We start from the raw sequence: 12,789 nt of genomic DNA, 5'->3' as shown, positions 1-12,789 counted from the left end.
TATAATTCCTGTTAATATCAGAATTTAATGATATTATCTTAAAGTTTATGTGGGAGAATACCTGCTGTGAATATGTAATAAAAGTATACAGACTGGAAGAGAAAAACTTTACTAGATATCTATCAGAGTCTTTGGATTAGAGGTAAATAAATGATCTTAAAATTCAAATCAAAGAATAACTGCCTTCAAATATATATTTAAAAAGAACAAAGGAGAGAGAATAAACTTTACCAGCTATGAGAATATACTATTAAGTCAAATGAATATGATATTAATGGTACATCTAATAAATTAGTGGAACAGAAAAGAGAATACAATAATAGATACTAGCATTTGTGAAATTTTGACATATGACAGGTAGTAGGTTTATTTAGTGGGAGAAGGATGGATTATTTAATACATAATACTGATACAACTGGCTATGTATTTGGAAAGAATAAAACTGGAGCCCCAAATCCCACATCATATAAAAAATAAATTCCATATGTGCTACTGACTTAAATGAAAGAAAACCCAAGAGACCATATGCATAATCTAGGAATGGAATGGACTGTTTTAACCAAGACTAACCAGAAACAATAAAAGACATTAATTTGATGATACCCAAAAGAAAGACTTTGATATGGTGCAATTTACTGTGAAAAGTCAATAGACAAATTATACATTAGAAAAAAATTGAATATAGAAGATAATTACTTTACTATATAAACTCCTCTTAAAAATTGTTAAGGAAAATTCTAGTAATACAATAGAACATTGGCAAAATCTATGAATAGGTAATTCACAAGAGAAAGATTAAAATATCTGATTTTAAAGTTTGTATCTAGTTCCATATTGCTTCCAAGTTCATGTGACAACTTCTCTTCTCTTTCAGAATCAGTTCCTCTCCAGATTTCTCTAGTCTGTGGTGTGCTCCCATCACTAAAGACTTCCAAGCAAAGAAGTTCAGAGCCTTCTGTGACTTCTTTCTCGCCCTTGTCTACTCAGCCAGGTGTTTACCTCTCTATTCCTGGGTAGTCCTCTCAACCCTGATTCTATTTAAGCCTTCCCAGTGTGGCCATGGAGGGGGCCAAGGAGACATAGTGGGACAAGCATGAGTCTTGGAGTCCAACTAGGTTTGCTTTCACTCCCTGCCACTTACCAGCTATGTGGGAACAAGTATGTTACCTCTCTGGACCTTCATTCTCTCCTCTGTAAGATGGGATAATTATACCTGCTATTCATGATCATTGTGAGAAGTGACAGAAGTAATTTATGTACAGTGCTAACATGGTTTCTAGCACACATTAGGACCTAAAAAATGTTAGTTCTCTACCCTACTTCAGTTTCTTATGGTTAGTCTAGGGACCGGGTTACCAGCAATGATATTTTCTAAATGGCTACCTGACTCCAATTTCTTGATATTTGGAACACCTCCATATGTTGATAGTAGCTTAATTTTGCTAAAACACTGCTCATGTTATATCATTCTCCTGATTACCAATTTTCAAAGATTCCTTACTGCCTTCAGGAAAAAGTACAAACCCCATAGCCTTACTGTTAACATACTCATTGTTCTAAGGTAAAAAATTTAAAACCTTGCCCAAGGTTCCCAAAACATAATTTTTAACCTTTTCATTTGGGAAAATGCCTAAAAATTTGGAATCACCTTATATAACAGCATATGCTATATTTTCCTTCAGTACTCTAAACCACCATCCACTGGGAATAATGATATACAAAAGAAAATTCTACTTTGTTTTCCTGAAATCTCACTTTGTACTTGAAATGTCTTTAATATATTCACTTAATACTTGCCAATCTAAATGGCAGAATAGGAATGGATGATAGCAAACATTTATCACAGAAACAGTTATTGGCATTGTTATTAATAATTAGGCATATTTACAACACAAACTAGTTAAAACAAGATTTTGTTGTGATCATGAGAGAAATAAAAATTTAGACATTATTTTATTATGTCTAGTTGCTAACAGCAGCAAAAAATAATTCTTTTACCTAGTACTTCCTTTTGCAAGTCATGGCATCTGGTTTGCAAGTTTACTTCCTGTTGTTTGGATGTCTCAATTTGCTGAGATCTCAATATGGCTGCATCTGACAACAATTTCAGATTTTTCATTTCCTCTTCAAGGCATACATTATTTCTCTGGGACACTGTCAAACTTTTATTTAGCATCTTTATTTCTGTAAAGAAAATTCAAAGTTTACAAATAGATAACACTGGATCATAAAACATTTCTTAAAAAATGATTATTTTCTTTTAGAAAATGAATAGTTGAAAGCCAACATGACTTCTCTGAGAGTATAGTGACACCTAACCAAAAAGTTAAATGTTAATTTAGTAGTTATTCTGAAAAATAAGTGAAAAAAGGATTGTATTGCTAAATGATGCATGAAACCTTTTAGTAGTTTTTTTAAGCCTTTAAATTGTATTAAATGGCAATCCTGCCTGCTTTTTAAATACACGAATGAATAAAATAATATCCATGTAATGTTCTGGGTTTTATTGAAATTAAATTGTTTTCTTGGCAACATGGTTCAGAAAAGTAAATTTAAATGTGTTAGCATGAGCTGGTTGGGAAGTATTTCTAGGAGATAACTAGGACATATTCTATACAAATTATGAAGAAAGGTGGTAGGGGTGGAGAGAAATAAAAGGATATAGTGTCTAAAACTAATAAATTTATGGGCAGAAAGTATTAGCTAATATATCTTAATGGTTCTAATAACACTCTGTCCCCTCAAAATAAGGGCAGAATTTCATCATAGCAATCAATTCTCATTATTCTATCTACTTAGATTAAGTTTAATAACAATATGCCTTCACAGCATTATGTAGATTTAAATGTGCTAATTTTATATAATTTTGTGAGAAATTCATGGAACATTTTATCCTTCAGAATGCTAATTATCAAGGTCTCCTTTGCTTAGTGTTTTCAGCACTGCTGCCTTAAGCCACCATTATAATATACAAACACACATGCAATAATAATAAAAATACTATAAAATTTGTACAACAACAATTAACTGAACTGATGAGGATGTGATCTACATGAAAATCTGGACAGTCTGCTTTTTCAGAGAGCTCACGTGGCATTTCTTCCTTGCTTAGCTCATCCTGGACTATGTGATGGGTTTAGTGTGTTATTGGGTGTCAAAGGAGGTTGGCTTGGTTTACTGGTCTCGGAGCCATCACAGCAGAAATAGTAGCCACATGGGCCAGCGAAGACCAGAAGTAGACATCCATGGGACAGACATGGCTGCAGAGGCAATATGGTCAGTAAATGGTTACAGGAGAAGTAAAGCAGTACGCTGAACAGAGCACAGAGAAGAGAGCATGCCCCAAGGGATGGTGATGAGTAGGATCAGGAATGTGGTCTAAGGAGAGAAAAGCAAAATGCCTTTCTGTGGGAAGAAAGTACATCTGGAAGAAAAAGTGGCATTTAAGGTAGACCTAGGGCATGAACACAAGGGGTCTTGGCACCATCATCACCTTTAATTCCTACTCAAAATGGAAAACCTAGAGAAATAAATTGGCAGGGATCAAATAAGTGGGGGTCTACTATATTCCAATGGTTCCTTTATATGGGAATATTTTCCCCTAGGAATAGCTATATGCTTCTAAAAATTTATGGATATGTTCCCATTTGTGTGAGGAAAGCTACTAACACAGTAGTACATAGAATTTTTTTTTTTTTATGTAGTTAAAGAAAATAAGGAGGTTGCAATTTTTCTTCAGGCCCAAGAAGTCTTCCTGGGTAATTTTTCTAGCCAAAATGGTAGTTTCTTATGGCTGAATAAACTGTACCATATCGTAACCATATCTGTCTATGATTAAGTCCGAATGACACTGCAGAGGAGTGCACACATGCTGTGACCTATTTATCGTTTGCCAGAATGGTACTGCTTAGGTTCACAGGCTGACTCTCTTAGTGTACATTACTATCTGTCTCTAAAATAACTCCTTGTGTCAATGTCACTTTCTATCTGACATTAAAAGCATAAGAATTTGTAATACAAATTCATTTGTGAAATATATTCTAACACATGGAAAAGTACAGTAAGATTTTTAACAGGAGGTTTCTAACATGGAAATAGGAGAGTAAACTCAATGGGGGTCAATTAACTCACCCTTGGCAAATTATATATCCCCTGTACCCATGGCAATCCTGGTGTCAAATGCTTAATCCTACTTTCATCATTAATACAACTTCATAATTGCCACTTATGTGTCCCAATTTGGGTTCATAAATTATGATCAACCTATTCTGGTCATTGTACCCACCATACACTTTCCCTGTCTTTGCACTGTCCCATGAAGAAGGTCCTCCTAGCCTCATACGTTGGACCTACCACAGCTCTTAGGCTATCTCTGCCTGGAAATCTTTTCTGACCAGATCTGTAACTTGCGCCAGTTACACTATTTCTATGGCACTGATCATATGCATACATGTGACCTACTATTTGACTGTAAGTTATTTTAGGCCAGAGGTAATATCCCATTCATTTTTTATTCCTCCCATAATTTCTGCCACAACATTCTAGAATTAACAGAAGCTCAATAAATAGCTACTAAATGAGTAAAGGCATTATTGCACAAAGCTTCTAATATATCACTAGTTGAAAATCCTAAATATGTGTTTATCCTAACTCTCCCTTCACTTCAGAGGCAAGCATTTTGAGCTGCAAATTATTTAATGTAAGACTTGATAAGGCAGTAAACACACACATCTAAAAGAAGGAAACATTTTTAATAGGATAAGCAAATAGGCCTATTCTATCCCCAATTTCATCAATTTTATAAAAAAATGTGGACTACATTTCTAAGCCTAATTCAGAACTTGAATTTTAAAAGTTCAAGAGCTATTCGGTCAAGAGCTATTTTGAGAGTGGAAGCAAATTGATTCTATGCTTGCTAAAATATTCTGCCTTGGTAAAAATATTATTTTTTTCTGAAATTTCTTCTACTAAAATAGCTATGCTCTGATTTGAGAAAACCTAATCTATGAAAACTTAGACTTAAAAATATTGATTACATAAAGTGATAACCACTAATTAGAAGAATAGGAAATACCTCACTTGTATCTTCTACTTAATATTCAGCATACTTTGTCAGCAAGAAAATATTAAACAATGCATTTTTCTAGAAACTTCCTTCCTATTTTGGACTTTGATTTTAAATGTAAATTAATTTTAATGTGAAAATCTTTTAAAGTATCTGAATAATGTGTGCAGTGTATACGGGGTTTACTATATTTATTAGTTTGCTAGGGCTGCCATAACAGAGTATCACAGACTGGGTGGCTTAATCAATAGAAATTCATTTCTCACAGTTCTGTTGGCTAGAAGTCTGAGATCAAGATGTCAGGGTTGGTTTCTTCTGAGAGTCATAAAGGACAGATCTGTTCCAGGCCTCTCTACTTGTCTTGTAGACGGCCACCTTCTCCCTGTGTCTTCACATTGTCTTCTCTGTGTGTGTGTCTGTTTCTAAATTTCCTCTTCTTGTAAGGATACCAGTCATTTTGGATTAGAGCCCACCCGTTTAAATTTAATTGTTTCTTTAAGAACCCTAACTCCAAATATAGTTATATTCCAAGGTACCAGGGAGTTAGGACTTCAACATATGAATTTGAGAGAGATACATTTCAGCCCATAATGCTATATTTTAGAATAATTATTGGCATTTATGTTGTGATTAAAAATATGCAAAAATAGGTGAGCATGTGGAGCATAGAAGATAAAATGGAAAACTGAAAACAACGGAGTTAGTATAGAGGAATTAGGAGTTTATTTTACTTCTTATAAAAATGTTTCAAGTTTTATTTTACATCAACTTTTCAAATGAAGAACTATGCCGTGCAGAATCAACTCACACCATAAGGATGTATCCATGTGATCACAAATAAAACCTAGTATTGAAAAAAAGTATGTTATTTAAAATGTTTGTAATATTGTCAAAGTTTATAGCCAATAAATGTTTTTAGCTTTTAAAGTAAGTGTGACAGAATTTGCTAGCTGATGCAAGTATAATTATTAGCATTAATCTCATACAATCAATTTTTTTGCCTTGATAAAATTTTTCTGTTGCTCTTAGTCCTGTTAGCTTAGTCAATGAACTTAAAATTATGTTATATCATTAAGTTTTTAGGAAGCTTCTATAACCTTATTACCAAGGCAAGCTGATATAAAATAATATTTAAAAACTCTGAAACACTAGATTTATTATTTAATGAAGGAGTCATAAAACACTATATAGGTTACTTTTTAAAAAACTATTTTGAAATACTTAGAGATTTACAGGAAGTTGTAAAGAAATGTATAGGAAGGTCCTGTGCTGCTTTTATTCCTCCTCTCCCCATGTTGACATTTTGTATAACTACAGTACTCTATCAAAATTAAGAAACTGCTCTTGGTATAATCCACAGAGCGAATTCAGATTTCACCAGTTATACACACCTTTCTCTCTGTGTGTGTGTGTGTGTGTGTGTGTGTGTGTGTGTGTGTGTGTGTATAGCTCTATGCAATTTTATCACATATGTAGCTTTGTATAACTACCAACACGACCAAAACATAGGATTATTCTATCACCACAAAGCTACCTCCTGCTACCCCTTTATAGCCACACCTACTCCTATCCCCACCACCATCCCTAATCCCTGGAAACAACTAATCTGTCCTCCTTCTCTATAATTTTGTTATTTCAAGAATGCTACATAGACTCATATAATATGTAACCTTTTTGAGGCTGGATTTTTTTCATGCAGCATAGTCCCTTGAGCATGTATTAATAATCTGTACCTTTTTTATTGCTGAGTAGTATCCCAGTTTGCTCTTCATTCACTGAAGGATATTTGGGTTGTTTCCAATTTTGGTTATTATGAATAAAGCTGCTATGAACGTGTATGTACAGGTATCTGCATAAACTTAGGTTTTCATTTCTTTGGGACAAATGCCTAAAAGTGCAACAGCTGGGTCATGTGATAAGTGTGTGCCTTTTTAGTTTTAGAGGAAATTGAAAAATTATTTTCTAGAATGGCTGTACCATGTTACATTCCCACCAGCAATATTGATTTGGTTTCTCTGATCCTTGCCAACACTTGCTTTGCTCAATTAAAATTTTAGACATTGTAGTAGATATGCAGTAGTATCTCATTACGGTTTTAATTTGCATTTTCCTAATGACTAATGATATTGAACATATTTTTCTTGTGCTTATTTGCCACCTGTATATCCTCTTTGATGAAATTTCTGCTCATTTATTTTGCCCATTTTCTAATTGCACTATTTTTTTGATGTAGAGCTTTGAGAGTTTACAAAAAATAGATTCTAGATACAAGCCATTTGTCAGATATGTGCTTTGCAAACATTTTCTCCCAGTCTGTAACCTGTCTTTCCATTCTTTTAACAGGGTCTTTCACAGAGGAAAAGTTTTTAATTTTGCTGTGGTCCAATTTACCAATTTTTCCTTTTATGTATCATGCTTTTAAGTTCAAGTCTAAGAATCCTAGATTATACAGATTTTCTTTTTTTTCCTAAAAGTTTAATAATTTTGTATTTTACATTTAAGTCTATGATCCATTTTGAGTTAAATTTTTTATAAGGTGTGAGGTTTGGATCAAAGTTTTTGATATCCAGCACCACTTGTTGAAAGGCTAGGCTATCCTCTACTGAAGTGCTTGTGCACCCTTTTCAAAAACAAGTTGGGCTGTATAAAACATATAAGCTACAAGGATATGTTGTAAAATACAGGGAATATAGTGAACAATTTATAATAACTATAAATGGAATATAACCTTTAAATATTGTGAATCACTATGTTGTACACCTGAAACTTATAAAATATTGTACATCAACTATACCTCAATAAAAAAAAAACCTAGTTGGGCATATTCGTGTGGGTCTAAATAAATATATATACATATATATTTATTTTTAAAATTTTATTGTGAAATAATTGACATTCATCACTGTATAAGTTTAAGGTGTACACCATGATGGTCTAATTTACATAGAGTGTGAAATGATTACCACAATAGGTTTAGTAACACCCATAATTTCATATAGATACAATAAAAAGAAAAAAAATTCTCCTTGTGATGAGAACTCTCAGGATTTACTCTCTTAACAACTTTCCTATATATCATAGAGCAGTGTTAACTATAGTCATCATGTTGTATATTATGTCCCTAGTAATTATTTATCTTATAACTGCAAGTTTGTACATTTTGACAACCTTACTCCAACTCCCCCTCTCCCTCCCCACCTCCACCTCTCATAGCCACAAATCTGATCTCTTTTTCTATGAGTCTGGTGTATAGTTTTTCTTATTTGTTTATTTATTTATTTAGGTTCTACATATGAGGAGATCATACAGTATCTGTCTTTCTCTGACTTATCGGGTTGGCCAAAAAGTTCATTCGGGTTTTCCATAAGCTGTAACAGAAAAACCTGAATGAAATTTTTGGCCATCCCAATGTTTCACTTAGCATAACATCTTCAAGGTCAATTCATGTTGTCCCAAATGTCCCAATGTTGTCCCAAATGGTAGGATTTCCGTTTTTATGGCTGAATAATATTCCATTGTATATATGTATATATATATATACACACACACACACACACACACACACACGCACACACACACCCATTCACCCATTAATGGATACAGGTTGTTTCCATGTCTTGGCTATTGTAAATAATACCACTATGAACATAGGGGTACAGATATATTTTGGAGTTAGTGTTAATAAACTTAGGTAAAAGCTTAATTGAATACGCAAGACAACAAACTAGAAATAAGTAACAGTAACAAAATAAAAGGGTAACAAAATAAAAGGGTGTCATTATAACTGACATTAAGCCCTTATAATTTTTGTAAATAGGAAATAAACCAAAATAAAATTATAACATTTTAACAGTTTTAAAGTATAAAAAGTTCATTTCACTATTTATACCAGCATTGTCCAACAGAAATACAATGCAAGCCACATATATACATTAAAATTTTCTAGTAGCCACATTAAAAATGTAAAAAGAAACATGTAAAATTAATTTTAACAGTGTACTTTAATTCCACATATCCAAAATACTACCATTTCAAAGAGAGGCTAGAGCCACATTCAAAGTGCTCAATAGCTCTGTGTGGCTGGTGGCTACAATATTGGACAATGTAGGTCTATATACTTCCTAGGCTTTTGGTCATCTTTTTGTGTAGGTGTGATAGTTACTCAAGCTTTATAAGAATTAACCTTCAAAAGCATTACAGTCTAGTTTCTCTGAACCTAAATTTAAGATAAAGATTATTTACTTAAAATTCTATATTGTGAAATTGGCATGTTTATATATTTTCTAGAACTGCTGCTAAATTTAAAGTGTGCTCAAATTGATCAGAGATTATAAAAAGGCAAGCATCAGCATATTTGTCGTTTTGCATATACTGGTACATGTTTGTATATCTGTGCCCTGAGGCTTCAATTGTGCTGATAACATTGAGTAAGAAGAAATTTTTTTAAAAAGAGGGGGAAAAACCCTTACAATAATATAGCTTCACTTTCACACACCCCAACTGTTATGGTCACTAAGCTCTTGCTTGGAAATTAAATATACTGTCCTTGTGTATGTATTTCCATCTCTGAGCTTCTGCAATCACCACTGTGTAACTTCCAAACAAAGCCCTCACACTTCTGATATAAAAGCAATATGATTTATTATAATGGTAAATGTTAAAGTTAAGGGTTGAAAACTACCTCCTGTCTTCTCATGTTAGATAAAATGTAAAATGTAATACTACTTGATTCTTCAATACCACTTTTAGGAATTAACTATGTTAAATTAAAAAAATGGGACAAGATCATAGAGATTCATGAGTAAAGATGTTCACTGAAACCTTATTTATAAAAGCAAAAACTATGATCAACCTAAATGTCCACAAATAGAAAGCCAGTTAAATAGGTTAAGATACATTCCTACAATGAGATGCTATGTCAACATAGTTTACACAGTTAGTTGGCATGACTGTATATTTACATGATATATTATTAAGTATATATATCTATGTGGTGAAAATAAAGATTAGAAAGTTCTATATTAAAATGTTAACAGCAAATATCTTTGTGTAATGAGATTGTAGATGATGTTCACTTCCTTCCTTATTCTTTTTCTGTATTTTCTATGTTTTAACATTGAGGCTGTTTTATGTTTATAGTCAGAAAAATCCTTAAAGGCATTTGAATTTGAGGGAAAAAAAAGAATTATCAAGTTTTGCATTTCCCTCCTTAAAGTTCAAAAAATAAGTTTCAAACAAGCTTTAAAAATCAGATTGAGAATTTTACTACTGATAGTAACCCATGGCTGCAGGCAGACGCAACTCATAAACAAAGCCTCTCCTTTCTCCTTACTCTCTCTCCCTAGATATAGAAGTAATAAGTGAGCCTTATCAAAAACATTTAGAAAATACTCAGAGGTTTTAAAAGGAACATAAAAATTATCAGATTTAATCTGGGTTAAAATTTGGGTGTCCTTTATTTCCATTTAAATTCTACAATGTTCACTGAGCACCTACTCTGTGACAGGCAAAATTCTCTTAAAACACTAGGAAGACAGCATTCAGCAAAGCCATCAAAATTCCTGTCCTCCTGGAGATTATAGCCTAGTGTGAGGAGTCTGGCAGTAAACACATAAATCAGTAAATGGATAAGAATATTTCTGACAGTGGTAAATGTTATTAAAAATGAAACAGAAAAATAGGATAGAGAAGTGTAAGGGAAGACTACTTTAACTAGGATGGCCAGCAAAGATCTCTCTGAAGAGGTGACATCTGAACCAAGACGTAAGTCATAAGAAAGGGCAGCTACTTGTTCTGGGAGACCCTTAGCTAATCTCCCCTTCATGTACCTGCAGTACTTCCCTCTGTCCTTATATTATATGGGTCACATTCAGAGAGAATAAAGTGACTGAGCTTTTAAAGTGAGGAAGGAGTAATATTCCTCCATGCAGAGGGGTTGTCAGTACCTCCTTGCTTTTCTATCTCTTTCTGTGATTGTGACATATTTCAGTCTATGTGCTCCTCTGTGGTTTACCTAAACTAAGTCCTAAAGTTGACAATTAGCTTAAAAGATTCCCCCAAAGAAATCATGCATTAGGAAAGATACTGATAATGCAACAAAAATGAAAACAGAAACAGGTAGAGCTGATGCTTCTTCTATTCTGGTATGACTGAGTTCATCATTACTGACATCATGAGGTAAATATTCTATAATAAGATGTGACAAGACACTCAAAAATGAGAAAGTTATTGAGAAGTGATTTGAATGTGGATTAATATCCTCTATATGTGTCCCATTAAAATGGCTAAAATTTAAAAGATTGACAACACTAGGTGTTGACAAGGATATGGAGCAACTAGAACTCTCATACTTTGCTGGGAGGGATTTAAAAGGATCAACCACTTTGGAAAACTATTGGGTAGTTTCTTAAAAAGTTAAATATAACCTACCATAAGACCCAGCCATTCTACTCCTAGGTATTTACTGGAAAGAAACAAAGGCATATATTCATTAAAAGATATATGTGAATGTTCAAATAATGGAAATGACGCATAAAATAGAGTATATCTATATTATTAACTGTAGTGGACACTGTCAGTGCCCCGCCCATATCCCTTGAACCTTTCAGTGTTCTTCTACCGACTTCCAGTTCCCACTATTTGCATCTCTGTGCTGGAGGAATCTTTTCCCTGGAACTGCAGAAAATAGCACTTCCCACCAAATGGCAGACTACAGGTGCCAAGGAGTTTACACTGTCTGGGAGCAGCCCTTAACCAATGACTCTTGGGAGTTGATGTCCAGCTCCCTCACTCTTTGAGTGAGGAATTCTGAGGCATGTGTTTTAAACCATTTCTCAGTTTCTTCATGGGATTAAGCTCCAGTTGCCCACTGCAATAGTGCAACCTTTATTGGCCCCCTTTCTGTCCCTATACCTGCGTGACCTTCACTTCGCAAATAAACTACCTGCACTTATACCTTTGATTCAATGTCTGCTGAACTAAGACACTTTTTTAAAGGTAAAGTATTAAAAATTAACAATTTTTGCAGTTGAAAACATGGTTGTTATAATATTCATCTGTATTTGTCCAAATTTAATTCTCAAAATTAGTTAAAAATTTTAAGAGTATTATCATATACAACTCATTTCTAAAGGCACATATTATATAATAAAATTAGGAAACTGAAGTTATATGGTTAGAATGCTTTCTTTTTCTAACATTTAACTATAAAAAATATATAATATACAGAAAAGTTGGAAGAACTGTACTGTGAACTCAAATACACACACTACCTAGATTCTTCAATTAACATTTTACTCTATTTGCTTTATAACATAGTTATTCCTCTATCCATCTTACATATTTATGCATTTCAAGATAAGTCAATATATTTGACTCCCTAAATACTTCAGCATGCACACTGTTAATTAGCGTTCAATATAGATTTCTAATTTTTGAGTGAAATTTACCCACAAAGAAATGCATAAATCTCAAATGTACCAACAGATGAGTTTTGAAAAATACATCCACTGTGTAACCCAAACCTCTATCAAAATAGAGAGCATTACTATCACCAAAGAAAGTGCCTTCATGCCCCCTTTCTAGTCAAGCCTCCCCTCTGAGGTAACTTCTGTTTTTTGTTTTTTTGTTTTTTTTCCCACTATAGATTAGTTTTGCCTATTCTAGAACATCATATAAATGGAATCTTACAATGTGCATTATTTGTGTAAGGTTACTTTCAGGCA

General features: G+C 33.3%; 1 protein-coding gene across 1 annotated transcript in view; it reads right to left on the bottom strand.

The window, feature by feature from the left end:
• Positions 1-12,789, bottom strand: part of LEKR1 (leucine, glutamate and lysine rich 1) — a 238,968-nt gene that overhangs the window by 124,715 nt on the left and 101,464 nt on the right. Inside the window, exon 5 of the mRNA XM_065875811.1 lies at positions 1,999-2,184. Within this exon, the coding sequence (XP_065731883.1) occupies positions 1,999-2,184 (186 nt within the window). The remainder of the gene's footprint in view (positions 1-1,998; positions 2,185-12,789) is intronic.

The sequence above is a fragment of the Phocoena phocoena genome, chromosome 4 (assembly GCF_963924675.1).
Source record: "Phocoena phocoena chromosome 4, mPhoPho1.1, whole genome shotgun sequence".
Lineage (NCBI taxonomy): Eukaryota > Metazoa > Chordata > Mammalia > Artiodactyla > Phocoenidae > Phocoena > Phocoena phocoena.
This window is presented reverse-complemented; position numbering and strand designations above follow the sequence as displayed.